Here is a 15,085-nt window from a genome sequence, read left to right as displayed (position 1 = left end):
CTCAATGTAGCTTGTCCAGAGGTTCCTTGAATCAGCGTCCTGAAGAGGTCTTTCTGAAGCAGAAAAACAGAGGAAGGAGGGGGAAGCAGAGGGAACTTCAAGCCCCGCCCCCAAAATGGAGTCGGCCGCGGGCAATAATTCGAGGAAGCGCAGGCCCGATCCCTCTGTTCCTCAAAAGAGGCCTCACCCGTCCCCCCACTTTACATACGGCGGTGCATGCGATAGAAACCTCGGCCGAACGGAGAAGCCGGCTGAGTGTGAAGAGCCCGCAGGGAGCCAGAGCGGGAGTAGGCTGCAGAGAAGCCGGGGCCTCAATTACAAGTGGCCCCGGCAGAGGACGGGATCAGAACGCCACAATAAGTAGAGAGGGGCCGGGAGGAAAAAAGGCCTCCCTTCACCCTCACACCCCCACTAAAGGTAACCTGAGAAGGGATGGGAGGAGGAAGAAGGGGGTGTTTGGAGCCAGGAATACTTACCCGTCTGGTGTGTTCTGCCCCCCCTGGTTCAAGCCGGGTCACCACCTTCGGTGTGTGGCCCCTTGGGGAGGGCAGCTACACCGCAAACAGAGGGGACTTATCGTGGCGGCCGTGGTGACCCGAAGGCTGGTGGGATGCAGAGGCTTTGGGGACCTCTGATCCTCCTTGTCTTCTGGAGACCAGGAACGAGCAGAGGGCTTAGGGACCCCCTGGTCTCCCGTCTCCTGGGTGGGGATGCAGGCAGCTAGGACTGCCTGTAATCCAGCTGGAAGAAAGAAAAAAGGAAAAAAGCAGGGAGGTCTGCCACCTACAGAAAGTGAGCTAAAAACTGATTTAGCTTAGTTCCTGTAGGAAGGGTATAGCTGAAGGGAGGAGCTCACACTTTTGTGCCTCTTGTGCCAACAGCTATACCCATGGTCAAGCCTGTGTCCTCCAACGATACGGATGACAATTGTACTATATTGTAATGTGGTTAATGACAATGCATCTAGGAGATATAAAGCCCATACTTGCCTAAACCTTAAGCAGTTGTCCTGCCACCACAGCAATTTTAGTTATAGCTTCCACTGTGGCTAAAAAAAACTAAGCCACTTTCCTATTCAACAACACTCCACTCTAGCACGGACAGCTCAATCCCTCCTGCTTCCAATCCCTCATAGACCGGAAGAGTGACGTTCCATCCGTCTGCTGCAGCCATTCACTGGCCTCAGTTGTGACATACCTCTTGGGAACACATCACCTCTGAGGCCAGTGCCTGGATGCAGTGGTGCACACGATGACGTTCCAGTTTTTTAGCATACTGAAATCTATGCCAGGTATTAGATGGCGCAGAGATTAGCTTCTGGCGCACAGACCCGCCGAGATGCACTTTTTCAATAGTTCTGGCACAATTTCATGTCACTGCAAGACTGGGGTTAGACGTGCCAGCCTTGATAAATTCCCCCTCAAAGAATATGGATTAGTAGGCATGATCAAGAAACACAAGTTAGAAGTAAGTCTCATAGCTTGACACAAAGCACTCAATAGTACAGGTGCAGCGTGGGAGAAGTGTCTTACATGGAAGCAAGAAGCCGTATGACACACGACACCTCAACCATTTCACATACGTACCCATGTGTCCACAGATATCTAGATTCTCCACTCATCACCAGCAAACTGCGCTGGGGCACCATAACGGGGACATTAGTGCCATCCGGGTGCCTGAAGTCCATGACTATCTGCAAAGAAATAAGGTTGCTATTACTTAACAGATTATACAGTGATGAATAAATCCACTCAAGTGTTTCTCTGCTCAGCTTTCAAGGTCTGTCCAAACAGAAGATAAACGAGCAGAAATTAAGAATTTGGTTAATTTACCTAAGAACAATTACCTAATATTTGACTAAAAGATGAGAATTTTTTTTTGCAGCTAGTAACTTTTTGTAACTTTGATTAATAATATTGAACGGCGTCTTTTTTTCCCTATACCAGTAAAGCCTCCTGCACATGACCATATCTGTTTTGCAGTCTGTGTGCATCCCACAGGACCCACTGTAAAAAAGCCTATTCTTGTCTGTAAACGAACAAGAATAGGGCAGATTCTAATTTGCAGACAGCACGTGGATGAAATTCGGGTGCTGTCAGTTGCCTTTGCGGACCCACAGAAATGAATGCAATCTGCAAAAAGTGAGGATTGGACATGGATACAAAATACGGTCTTGTGCATGAGGCCTAAATGTGTGCAGTCCAACCCTGGTAGGCTTTGACCGTTTAACCATCCAGGTTCCCTTTTGCTAGGGCTCTACAAAGAGCAGACAGAAGTCACTGAACCCCCAAAACCCAGGCTATTAGCAATTCAGTAAAACCAGAGACAACAGGCATGAGCTTGGTGAGACTACTTACCCCATAGAGCTATATAGCCTGTACTTCACCTTTCCTTTTCTTTCTATCACTCTATACCTCAAGTCCTAAGGTTGGGTTCATACATTCATGCGGCTGAAACCATTCCCACCTGCAGTAGTCAACAGTCACACAATTTAGAAGGTAAGACCTCAGCCATACCCATAAAATGGGTCTTGTGGGCAAGCCTTGGCCGCCAGTAGCAGCCGCAAGGTGTAAACCTGGCCTAGTGGTAATTTCAAGTCTTCAAAGGGTATGGCTGATGCTGGAGGATTTCACATGTTATGAACTAATTAAGCTTTTTAACCACTTTCTGATATACACAAAACCTAAAATATATAATAAAAAAAAAAATCATATTACATCCCCCATAACCACAGCTTTGATGCTTGCCAGGGCTGTGCAGTACATATGACTTCAGCCCAGCAGGCATCAGGGCTGTACTGCGCATGCACAACAACACAGGGCCAGACAAGAGCATATCGCCTCTGCCTGGCCCTGTAAGTTAAAGTTGGGGAGGTTCGGACAGCGATAAAGACTGGAGCTTTTGGTGCAATGAAGAGTAACGGTGACGCCCTTGTTGTACCAAGCAGCTCATTTGCATATCCCAAAATCTAAGATTTCTCTGGAATGCTGGAACCAGTCTGCATTGGAATCATGGGGCCATCTAACACTGCACTTACTATTGAGGTACGTGGTGACAAAATCTCTTTTTGTAGATTTTACTGGCACTGCATTGAGCTGCACACTGTATAGTTTGACTACTTTTTATTTAAAAAAATTGAGGGGAATGGAAAAAAATTCATATCCCAGAGCGTCCCCAGCAATTTGTTTGCACATTTGTTAAAAATTGTAATGTTTAATTCATCAAGTTGTTACATTTGGGATACCATATAATTTTTTTTTAAGGTTTACTATATACAGTCATGTGAAAAAATTAGGACACCCTTTGAAAGCATGTGGTTTTTTGTAACATTTTTAATAAAAGGTTATTTCATCTCCGTTTCAACAATACAGAGAGATTAAAGTAATCCAACTAAACAAAGAAAACTGAAGAAAAGTCTTTTCAAGATCTTCTGTAAATGTCATTCTACAAAAATGCCTATTCTAACTGAGGAAAAAGATAGGACACCCTCACATGTATTCCCTCTTAAATTGGCTCAGATCTCACACAGGTATATCACACCAGGTGCACATAATTAGTAGATCGTTACTCTGCATGTTGAATGAGGCTTGCCCTATTTAAACCTCAGACATTTAGTTTGGTGTGCTCCTGACTGTTGAAGTGAGAGTGAGCACCATGGTGAGAGCAAAAGAGCTGTCAGAGGACTTCAGAAAAAAGATTGTAGCAGCCTATGAGTCTGGGAAGGGATTTAAAAAGATCTCAAAAGATTTTGAAATCAGCCATTCCACTGTCCGGAAGATAGTCTACAAGTGGAGGGCTTTCAAAACAACTGCCAACATGCCCAGGACTGGTCGCCCCAGCAAGTTCACCCCAAGAGCAGACCGCAAGATGCTAAAAGAGGTCTCCAAAAACCCTAAAGTGTCATCTCGAGAACTACAGCAGGCTCTGGCTACTGTTGATGTAGAAGTACATGCCTCTACAATCAGAAAGAGACTGTACAAGTTTAACTTGCATGGGAGGTGTGCAAGGAGGAAACCTTTGCTTTCCAAGAGAAACATCGAGGCCAGACTGACATTTGCCAGAGATAAAGTTGACAAAGACCAGGACTTCTGGAATAATGTTCTTTGGACAGATGAGTCCAAAATTGAATTATTTGGACACAACAGCAGAGGACATGTTTGGCGTAAACCAAACACAGCATTCCAAGAAAAGAACCTCATACCAACTGTGAAGCATGGAGGTGGAAGTGTCATGGTTTGGGGCTGCTTTGCTGCAGCAGGACCTGGTCAGCTCACCATCATAGAATCCACGATGAATTCTACTGTGTATCAGAAGGTGCTTGAAGAACATGTGAGACCATCAGTTAGAAAATTAAAGCTGAAGCGGAACTGGACCATGCAACATGACAATGACCCAAAACATACTAGTAAATCAACCAAAGATTGGCTGAAAAAGAAGAAATGGAGAGTCCTGGAATGGCCAAGTCAAAGTCCAGATTTGAATCCCATTGAGATGCTGTGGGGTGACTTGAAAAGGGCTGTACGTGCAAGAAACCCCTCAAACATCTCACAGCTGAAAAAGTTCTGCATTGAGGAGTGGGGTAAAATTTCCTCAGACCGATGTCGAAGACTGGTAGATGGCTACAAGAACCGTCTCACTGCAGTTATTTCAGCCAAAGGAGGTAACACTCGCTATTAGGGGCAAGGGTGTCCTATCTTTTTCCTCAGTTAGAATAGGCATTTTTGTAGAATGACATTTACAGAAGATCTTGAAAAGACTTTTCTTCAGTTTTCTTTGTTTAGTCGGATTACTTTAATCTCTCTGTATTGTTGAAACGGAGATGAAATAACCTTTTATTAAAAATGTTACAAAAAACCACATGCTTTCAAAGGGTGTCCTAATTTTTTCACATGACTGTATATATATATATATATTTTTTTTTTTTCTAATAATTTTTTATTTTCTTTAAAAAGGGTTTTTCTGGTACTCAATCAATATCAGATCTGTGGGGGTCCGACTCCTGGCATTCCCAATGATCATCTGTTTCAGCTGGAAACTATACAGTGGATGGAGCGCATCTACTATAGTGTCCGGCACCATGCTGCTCAGCTCACAATCACTTGAATGGAAGCAGAGCTACAGTACGCCAGCGTGACCACTACACCGTGGACAGAACCTTGTGCTTCTGGTTCTGTTTCATTGTACAAGAAGCACAAGGATATGTTATCAGTAAAATTTACGGGATAACTCCTTAAATGAAAAAGTGGTTGTAAGTGGATACCATTGGCAGACCTCGGGGCAATTATTGGTTCCTCGGCTGCCATGGTAGCCCATCTGCCCCCTGCAATCAGGTCGCAGAGCACTGATGGGTTGACAGAGGCAGCTTGCCCGCTGCCAAGCTACTCAGATGCTACAGTCGCTATTGACTGCGACATGTAACGTTTTAAACAGAGGTTTCTCAGACCCCGGTCATTACAGCAAGAACAAGACTACTGCTATATGGCAGATACGGCCTCTGTCCATCAGGTTATACTGTGATCGCATTGTTCGGCCAATGTTTTCTCAAAACTGTGGCAAAACTACAGCTTTATGCTACGATTTCTTGAAAATTTTGGCATCGAATGAAATGACTGTAAAGTCTGAATATCCACTTACAATAAATGGGAAATACAGAAATGACCACAAGAGTCATGTGCATCTGGGGCTCAGTCAGGTGACAGATGTCCTTTTAGAACCAGATTTCTCGATTCTATAAAAAGGACATGTTCTGCATTTCGCTTTCCAAAACCCGGAGCTCAAGGCATCAGGAACAACACAGCAGAGGAGGCGTAGAGCATCCGCATAAATAATTTACCGGCAAAAATCTCTACAAAGTACTAGTGAAATATTCATACCTCTCCGCTCACAGAGGGTCACAGCACTGACACCACGCTCCTCTGTGGAATATGGACATATAAAAAAGCCACAGAAATAAATCCCAAAATTGTCCTGTAAACCCACTGGCAGGAGTTTTTTTGGTCTTCGCCCCCATGTGTCAGATGTAAGGCCTCTATGGCTGCCTGTATGGGATTGTTATTGTTCGGAAAGGCTGCAAATCAGCCCCAGGATCAATTCTGTTTTCCGCTAGTCAGCAGCAGGCCATGTCAGTTTTATATACAGACGTGGACAAAATTGTTGGTACCCTTTGGTCAATGAAAGAAAAAGTCACAATGGTCACAGAAATAACTTTAATCTGACAAAAGTAATAATAAATTAAAATTCTATAAATGTTAACCAATGAAAGTCAGACATTGTTTTTCAACCATGCTTCAACAGAATTATGTAAAAAAATAAACTCATGAAACAGGCATGGACAAAAATGATGGTACCCCTAGAAAACACAGAACATAATGTGACCAAAGGGACATGTTAATTCAAGGTGTGTCCACTAATTAGCATCACAGGTGTCTACAACCTTGTAATCAGCCATTGGGCCTATATATATGGCTCCAGGTAATCACTGTGTTGTTTGGTGATATGGTGTGTACCACACTCGACATGGACCAGAGGAAGCAAAGGAAAGAGCTGTCTCAAGAGATCAGAAAGAAAATTATAGACAAGCATGTTAAAGGTAAAGGCTATAAGACCATCTCCAAGCAACTAGATGTTCCTGTGAGTACAGTTGCACATATTATTCATAAGTTTAAGATCCATGGGACTGTAGCCAACCTCCCTGGACGTGGCCGCAGGAGGAAAATTGATGACAAATCTAAGAGACGGATAATCCGAATGGTAACAAAAGAGCCTAGAAAGACTTCTAAAGAGATTCAAGGTGAACTTCATGCTCAAGGAACATCAGTGTCAGATCGCACCATCCGTCGTTGTTTGAGCCAAAGTGGACTACATGGGAGACGACCAAGGAGGACACCATTGTTGAAAACGAATCATAAAAAAGCAAGACTGGAATATGCCAAACTACATGTTGACAAGCCACAAAGCTTCTGGGAGAATGTCCTGTGGACAGATGAGACAAAAATCGAAGTTTTTGCCAAGGCACATCAGCTGTATGTTCACAGACGAAAAAATGAAGCATATCAAGAAAAGAACACTGTCCCTACTGTGAAACATGGAGGAGGCTCTGTTATGTTCTGGGGCTGCTTTGCTGCGTCTGGCACAGGGTGTCTTGAATCTGTGCAGGGTACAATGAAATCTCAAGACTATCAAGGAATTCTAGAGAGAAATGTACTAGCCAGTGTCAGAAAGCTTGGTCTCAGTCGCAGGTCATGGGTCTTGCAACAGGACAATGACCCAAAACACACCGCTAAAAACACCCAAGAATGGCTAAGAGGAAAAAATTGGACTATTCTAAAGTGGCCTTCTATGAGCCCTGACCTCAATCCTATTGAGCATCTTTGGAAGGAGCTGAAACATGCAGTCTGGAAAAGGCACCCTTCAAACCGGACACAACTGGAGCAGTTTGCTCATGAGGAGTGGGCCAAAATACCTGCTGAGAGGTGCAGATGTCTCATTGACAGTTACAGGAAGCGTTTGATTGCAGTGATTGCCTCAAAAGGTTGCGCAACAAAATATTAAGTTAGGGGTACCATCATTTTTGTCCATGCCTGTTTCATGAGTTTATTTTTTTACATAATTCTGTTGAAGCATGGTTGAAAAACAATGTCTGACTTTCATTGGTTAACATTTATAGAATTTTAATTTATTATTACTTTTGTCAGATTAAAGTTATTTCTGTGACCATTGTGACTTTTTCTTTCATTGACCAAAGGGTACCAACAATTTTGTCCACGTCTGTATATACACCTCCTGCTTCACACAGTGTTCCACCGAGGGTGAGAAAGGCAATTTCAACACAAACATACAAAAAAAAGAAACAAAAATGGTTCCTCGTTACTGTGAGCAGCCAGAACATTAAAGAGATTGTCCCATAAAAAATATTCTAAATTTTTTTAACCCAGCATCTGGATCTGAATATTTTTGTAATTGCATGTAACTAAAAGTTTAGTATAGCCAATGAGCTATTCATTGAAGTCTATCTGTATAGCGCCACCTTCTGTTTGCTATTTTTCAAAATTCTCTGTACAACTCACTGAGGCGGAAGCACGTGCTCAGTTCCATCTCTTAAATGCCACTAGCTGCAGCAGAAAGAGCAAACCTCCTAAGAATGGACGGGCAGCTTGGAATAAATCTAGCGGAGCAATTGGAGCAATGAACGGGGAAATCTCTGGATCCATGTGAGGTACAGGACTGGTTCTAAGTTTGCTGGAACTATATTGTCATGGACTATATGATATCTGATGATAATTTTTCACATTATTCATGGGATCACCCTTTTAATTGTGTGTGTCTATACAGCAGCCTGCAGCCATGTACAACTCTCAGCATGCTTTAAACACCCACAGGGTGCCTGATTTAGTCTCAAAAACAGTCTAATTTTCCATTATCCCAATTAAAAACACGTCCACACACTGACGAAACTGAGCATGCATGTGTATTGGGAGTCAGAAGGGATAGCTATCGGCTGAATGAGCATTTGGCTGACAGTGACTGGAGGTGCACTCTAAAAGGGTATTCCCATTTCAGCTATTCAGGGCTCAGGCTTAAATACCCATATCTTATGTGAAAGCCTGAGGTTTCCGGATATACGAACACAGTCGAATGGCCTGTGCTCCAACGTTTCCATAACTCCCAAAGAAGTGAATAGGGGTTGCAGAAACAGCAAAGCACCTCTGTCCGCCTCACGGTATTCCGATTTCATCCATGAATGTCTCAGATGGGAAAACTGGGGGTCTGCTCTGAGATTCGATGAGGATTGAGGGTCTGATCTGAGGTCTGATGAAGATTGGGGGGTCTGATCTGAGGTCTGATGAAGATTGGGGGGTCTGATCTGAGGTCTGATGAAGATTGGGGGGGGTCTGATCTGAGGTCTGATGAAGACTGGGCGTCTGGTCTGAGGTCTGATGAAAATTGGGGCTCAGATGGGAAAACTGGGGGTCTGCTCTGAGATTCGATGAGGATTGAGGGTCTGATCTGAGGTCTGATGAAGATTGGGGATCTGATCTGAGGTCTGATGAAGATTGGCGGTCTGATCTGGGGTATGATGAAGATTGGCAGTCTGATCTGAGGTCTGATGAAGACTGGGGGTCTGATCTGGGGTATGATGAAGATTGGCGGTCTGATCTGAGGTCTGATGAAGACTGGGGGTCTGCGCTGAGGCCTTATAAAGATTGGCAGTCTGATCTGAGGTCTGATGAAGACTGGGGGTCTGATCGGATGTCTGATGAGAATTGGGAGTCTGATTTGAGGGTCTAGGTGCTAAACATTTTTATAAGAAATATATAAACCCAGACATCACCTTGTCCCCTTTAAGTCTCTGCTCTATGAAGCACTGGCAGAAACAACTTTTTAATTCTGATGAAAGTTAATTAGTTTGCCAATATTAAATGGGAGAAAATGAGGAAATGGTATTTATCTTTCTCTGTGAAGCTAAGCCGTGTATCATTTCCCAATTATTGAAATTAGCTGGCAAACACAATGATAATTTCCCGTTCACACGCTGGTAATAAACAATGTATTTGCTGGAGCATAGAAAGTCATTTTAACTTTAAACCGAGTTCAAGCAAGGAAAAAAAAGGATAAAGTTTGGATAAAACTGTTCTTGATGAGATAATCTGCTGCAAACTGCAGGGGGAAAATACAATATAAATACCCTGAAATTATTTGTAAACTATAAATGTTTTGGGAGAAAATAATACCCTCCGCCCTCTTGACCTCCATCGTTGGTTAGAGAGGTTGGTCCCACAGGGCCGGGTTGTTATTTGCTTGGTATCCAATGATGACAGGGTAGTGGGTCAACCAAAGTCCCACACCTTTTTCCAAACTGCACTGGAGGGGAGGGGATCGGGAGAGAAAATACATTACTAACAAATGAAAAAAAGGTAAACAAAAAGGCTATTTTACAACTTGTCAATGCTGGAGTCTGTTACATGTAGTCATCAATAAAGGATTTTTTGTGCTTACCTGTAAAATCCTTTTCTCGCTGAGTTTATTGGGGAACACAGAAGACCATGGGGTATAGCTGCTGGCACCAGGAGGTGACACTAAGCAAAAAGTGTAAGCTTCTCCCCTCAGCTATATCCTTCCTGCAGACTCTGTATGAAAGCAGTAGGACCAGCCAGGAGAAGCCAACAGAAAACAATAACAAGGAAGAAAGGTGGAGATGGTTCAGAATCAAGAACCGGAGGGACCCATCAAGGAGCCCCAGTAATGTACATACGGGTGAGGGAGCTGTGTCCGCCAATGAACTCAGCGAGAAAAGGTAAGCCTAAAAATCGTATCGAATCCAAGGCCAGTCATAATGCCCCACACAGAAATGTATGGGAGGACTCACCCGGAACCTTGAAAAGGGCAGGTAGAACCATTCCTAGGAAGGCCAGCCAGAGAGCAGCTGAACACGCAGAGGCTCCGGCTGGGCAGAAGAAAAAACAGCCCAGGGAATATATGTCACGGCTTAGGAGACTCCAGAAGAAGTGGAGAGCACACAACGTATCCACAAGATGGACAAGAATGAAGACAAGTCAATCACCAGCACAAATGGAGCGGAGAGAGAGACCTAGCCTGTATCCAGAAGACTTCTAAGGAAGTGATATCCATGGGTCAGAACCCATGGAAAAAAACACCCAAGAGCCATCAACAGAAACAACATGGTGTGAGAAGAAAAAAAAGGAACCACTCAGTGGAGAACTGATTGGAAGAAGACGAATTGAACATGGCGTCTGGACAGCAAGGGCAAGAGAAGTGCAGATATGACCAAAACTTGCCCCCTACAGGGGACAAAGTAGGGGTGCCAGAAGGCAGTGCCCCAAAACCATACCAGGCTGCCAGAAGGGAAGAACACTCCAGCGGGACCATGACGAACAAGTCAGGGCTAGAAAACCTGGATGTGAGGCTTGAAAATGGCCCACAAGAAAAAAATCTTGAGGGAGTAAAGATACTTAATGGCAACAAGGCAGTGAAACCGACCCAAAACCCACTAACAAAAGTGGGGAGTAACCTGGCAGGAAAAGAGTGCCCTCCGGAAGCAACAAAAACATCCCCTTCAGACCTATGGCCAAGGAGTTTGCTGCATAAGAGGGTTTTCCAAGGGGAACGCGAATGTGATAAGTAGAGGTAGGTAGAGGAGGACTTTAAATTCCAGAATTAGAAAGGAGGGAAGCCATCAGATACTCCATGGAAGGCTGCCTGAACTGGCAGAGCTAACCTGGAAGCTGAAGAACCTAGGCCAAACGGACGAAAATAGGAGGGTAAGGTAAACTCATCAGACACTATTGAACAACCACGCCTAAAGAAGAGAATGGGGTTATCTGAGGAATGCACAAAATGGCCAGACAGGAACCAGAATTGGTAGAAATACTGCGCCAGGAAGGGAATGTGGACACTGAACGCCACAAAGTCCCAGAAAAAAACTGGTAACAGAACCAATACTACCCGGTACTACAGGCACTCTACAGCAGAAAGGTGGCATACGAGAACCCAATGGCTATGGAAACTAGCAGAGCAGGCAGAAACAGTATCTGGCAAAAGTGCAACTACTCGCCCTGCGGAAGGGGAGCAATAGAAGGGGCTGAAGCGGCTCAGTAGGGAACCAGCATTTAGGGGTGACAACAAGGACAGTACGACCACTCTACCTGGTGAGGGGAGCAATGCAGACAACTCACATTGTGCATACCCAAACTCCACAAGGAGGTAATGCTTACTGTCACCGCAGTAGATGGTAGAGGCAATGCACTACATGTAAAGGGAAGAAGATACTAGGCCAGCGACATAGAAATCGGCAGGTCATACCAGGCACAGAAAACTGTACTAAGACCCACCAGAAGTGAGCAAACCCATCAGCCACAGCATGTCATGGTATGGGCAGATGACAGCGCTTTAGGTAATAAGAGTACCTGTCAGCCAGTGCCTCAGGTACACCATAAATACAATGCCAGGAGGTGTCACGGACATACCGAGACATACGGACGTCCCCGCAAAAGTGAGTGGCAGGAGATCTTTGAATTTTTCGCGCTCTGATAGAACAGTTCCCTCTCCTCAAACAGTCCTGAAGATGTGGCGTATGTAGGCCGCAGAGCCGGGGCCTCGAGTACAGGCGGGGCCAAACGGAAGAACTTCCGGTTGGGGTGGCAGGCAGGGAGGGAACAGGAGCACAAGCAGGGAATCAAGGAGGCCAGAACGGGAGAACCGATGGCCCGAGAAGAAAAGTGGCGGCCGCCAGGATACATACGACCACCGGGAATGCAACGCAGGGCCTAGATGGGGCTGGGTATCAGAGGTGGGACCGGAGAATCATCTGATACAAGGAAAAAAGGGGCTAAGGGTTATCTACCGCACCCAGGAAGAACCAACATATATTCCTGTGTTCACTAAGAGAACACAGGAGGTGGCGGGCGGGCTGGGGCTCAGGCACAGGGGGGCCAGCGGGGGGAGGCAGGTAATATACTTACCCAGACGGTTTCTGCCTACCCTGGGTCCAGCAGTGCCACCTTCCTCAAAGTGCTGCACGTTGGGGATAGCGGCTACACCGGTAACAGGGGGGACTTCCAGGAGTAGTAGATAAGGTGACACTGTAGCTGGCTGGTAACAGTGGATTTGAGATCCCCTGTTCCTTCTTGACTTCTAGAGGTGGGGAATGAGCAGCGGGCTTAAGGACCCTGTAGCCCGAATCTGAAAAAATAAAAATTAAAAGGAAAAAGCTTTGGCAGACCTGCAGAAAAAAATGTCTGCCTCGGATTAAAATGGATTAGCTCTGTGTCTGCAGGAGTGGTATAGCTGAGGGGAGGAAGTAACACTTTTTGCTTAGTGTCCCCTCCTAGTGGCAGAAACTATACCCCATGGTCTTCTGTGTCCCCCAATGATACGAGTGAGAAAGGTCCTTACTCTACATACAGATGCTCCACAGACTTTTTTTTGTCTGGCATTACTGTTGTTCATCTTCTCTCTTACAGGACTGCTGTTTGTATGTTGTTGACTATGGCTGCTGAATGAAGACATGCACCATTTGTGCACTCCAGTAGCTTATTTGCCACTGACCTCTCATCATCTTCAAGAGCGCCTGCACTGGTGCCACGAGGAACCACACAGAGGCATGAATGGCAAACAATAGTGTTCAATGATGAAAGCGGATTCTGCCTTGGTACTAATGATGACCGCATCAGAGCTTGCAGGATGGCTGGAGGGCACCTACTGCCATCATGCATAATCTGGAGACACATAGGACCAACACCAGTTGTCATGAGTGGGAGTAATTAGCTGTTCTGGTATTCATGGAGGGACGATTGACCAGCCTTCGGTATGTCTCAGACAAGGAGACGTGGTGTTCCAACAAGATAACATCCGTCCACATACTGCCTGCCCTACACAGCGTGCTCTTCAGGGTATAAAGAAGCTCCCCTGGCCAGCTTGATCCCCAGATCTCTCCCACATCAAGAATGTCTGGGTCTGGATGGAGCCAGAGAACTCCCATGTACAGCAGCCAACAACCACCTTGGCAGAACTAGAGGTGCAAGCTGAAAGAGCTTGGAATAGTATACCAAAGGAGGATATCCAGCATCTGTATGAAGGTCAACATGCCATAGTGGCCGCCTGCCAGTATTAATGTGGCCCTACCTTAACATATACCCTGCTGAAGAGCCCAAAATAAAGGGTGCACTGTTTTGGTTACCTGATTGATCAAATAGCAACAGTTTATAGTTGGTCAATCTCAGCTGATCTGCACAACAATATAGAATGATGGTTCCCCCCACAATCAACTTCCTAGTGGGTGATTAGTCTTGCATAAAAATAATAGCTCCTTTCACACGAATTCATGTATGATAGAAAACATTTTCTTGTTACAAAGTGGATGTGAATCTGCTGTGTCTACTGAACACATCTGACTTGGGTCTAATTGAAAGGGTGTTATCTTAGTGGCGTCCTTGGTCTTCACCCTTTAACCTTACACAGGGATCTGGACTTTATTGCAAGGGAATCACCAGGCTGCTACCTTTTGGAGAAGTCTCTGTCTAGTGGATTGCTGACCCATTAGGTGCGAAACTCTGAGGGGTCCAGCAAAACAGTAGTCAGGGTCAAGCCAAGGTCAGGCAGCTTACTGTCAGTACGGAGACTAGACAGCGGTCAGGTCAGGTAGTGAAGGGTTAAGACAAGTATTGCACCTTTTCAGCTAACTAAACTACTAGAATCCATTGCTCAGACACCCTCCCACAGGTGCTTTAAATTAGATTAAGGTGCACATGCACTGGCCCTTTAAGAGCCACAGACAGAAAAAGAGAGAGAGAGCCCTAAAGGCAGTGAGACGCAGCCTGTGTGAGGATAAAGAACACAGGGATGCTGGCGAGCACGGGCAGCCGGGGGAACATACCAATAAACAAGGTGAGGACTCCAATAGCCATGCCCAAGTGGAAGATGGCGGCAGGCTCAGAACGCCGGTACAACAGTTCTGAATAGAAATACAATTTTGGTTACCTCAAAATAAATTTGTTACCTCTGATCCCAAGCTCAAAGAGACAATTTCATCTTCAAACGCAGAATGGGTATCGATATGTGGTGGGATACCTAGGAGACAGTGAGACAACCACATGACCACTCTTGAGCAATCAGTTTATTTGGCATCTTCCGTTACACCAAGGGTAAATTAGGGCTGCGAATATAATGCACTAACACAATAGATACAAACATTATATATGGACTAAGCCCTCACTCAAATTATTTTGATTAAAACACATCTGTGCCCGCCTACCCGCGCCAAGGTGGTCTCAGTCAGGCAGGTCCTACTCTAAACCTACCTATGCCGTTGGGCATCTATATTCAGGAGAGCAGCAACCACTGAGGGTTTTCGCAGACTTTTCCTCTGGATAGATCATTAGTATCTGATCGGTGGGGATCCGACAACCTAGACCCCCTCCAATCAGCTGTTTGAGCAGGCACCAGTGCTTGCAGTAGCACCGCAGCCTTCTCACAGCTTAACCTAGGCCATGTGATGTCACGTTCATCGGTCAAATGGCCTAGGCGCAGCTCAGCCCCATTCATTACAATGCATAGTGCTGTGCTTGGT

At 45.3% G+C, this 15,085-nt stretch overlaps 1 protein-coding gene across 1 annotated transcript in view; it reads right to left on the bottom strand.

Annotated features, from left to right (window-relative positions):
- Nucleotides 1-15,085, bottom strand: part of ALKBH8 (alkB homolog 8, tRNA methyltransferase) — a 55,236-nt gene that overhangs the window by 17,434 nt on the left and 22,717 nt on the right. Inside the window, exons 7-8 of the mRNA XM_044286077.1 lie at nucleotides 14,516-14,586; nucleotides 1,587-1,693 (exon numbers count right to left, since the gene is read on the bottom strand). Of these exons, the coding sequence (XP_044142012.1) occupies nucleotides 1,587-1,693; nucleotides 14,516-14,586 (178 nt within the window). The remainder of the gene's footprint in view (nucleotides 1-1,586; nucleotides 1,694-14,515; nucleotides 14,587-15,085) is intronic.

Source organism: Bufo gargarizans, chromosome 3, assembly GCF_014858855.1.
Source record: "Bufo gargarizans isolate SCDJY-AF-19 chromosome 3, ASM1485885v1, whole genome shotgun sequence".
Lineage (NCBI taxonomy): Eukaryota > Metazoa > Chordata > Amphibia > Anura > Bufonidae > Bufo > Bufo gargarizans.
The sequence above is the reverse complement of the archived record's forward strand: the minus strand, read 5'-3'. Positions and strand labels throughout refer to the sequence as shown.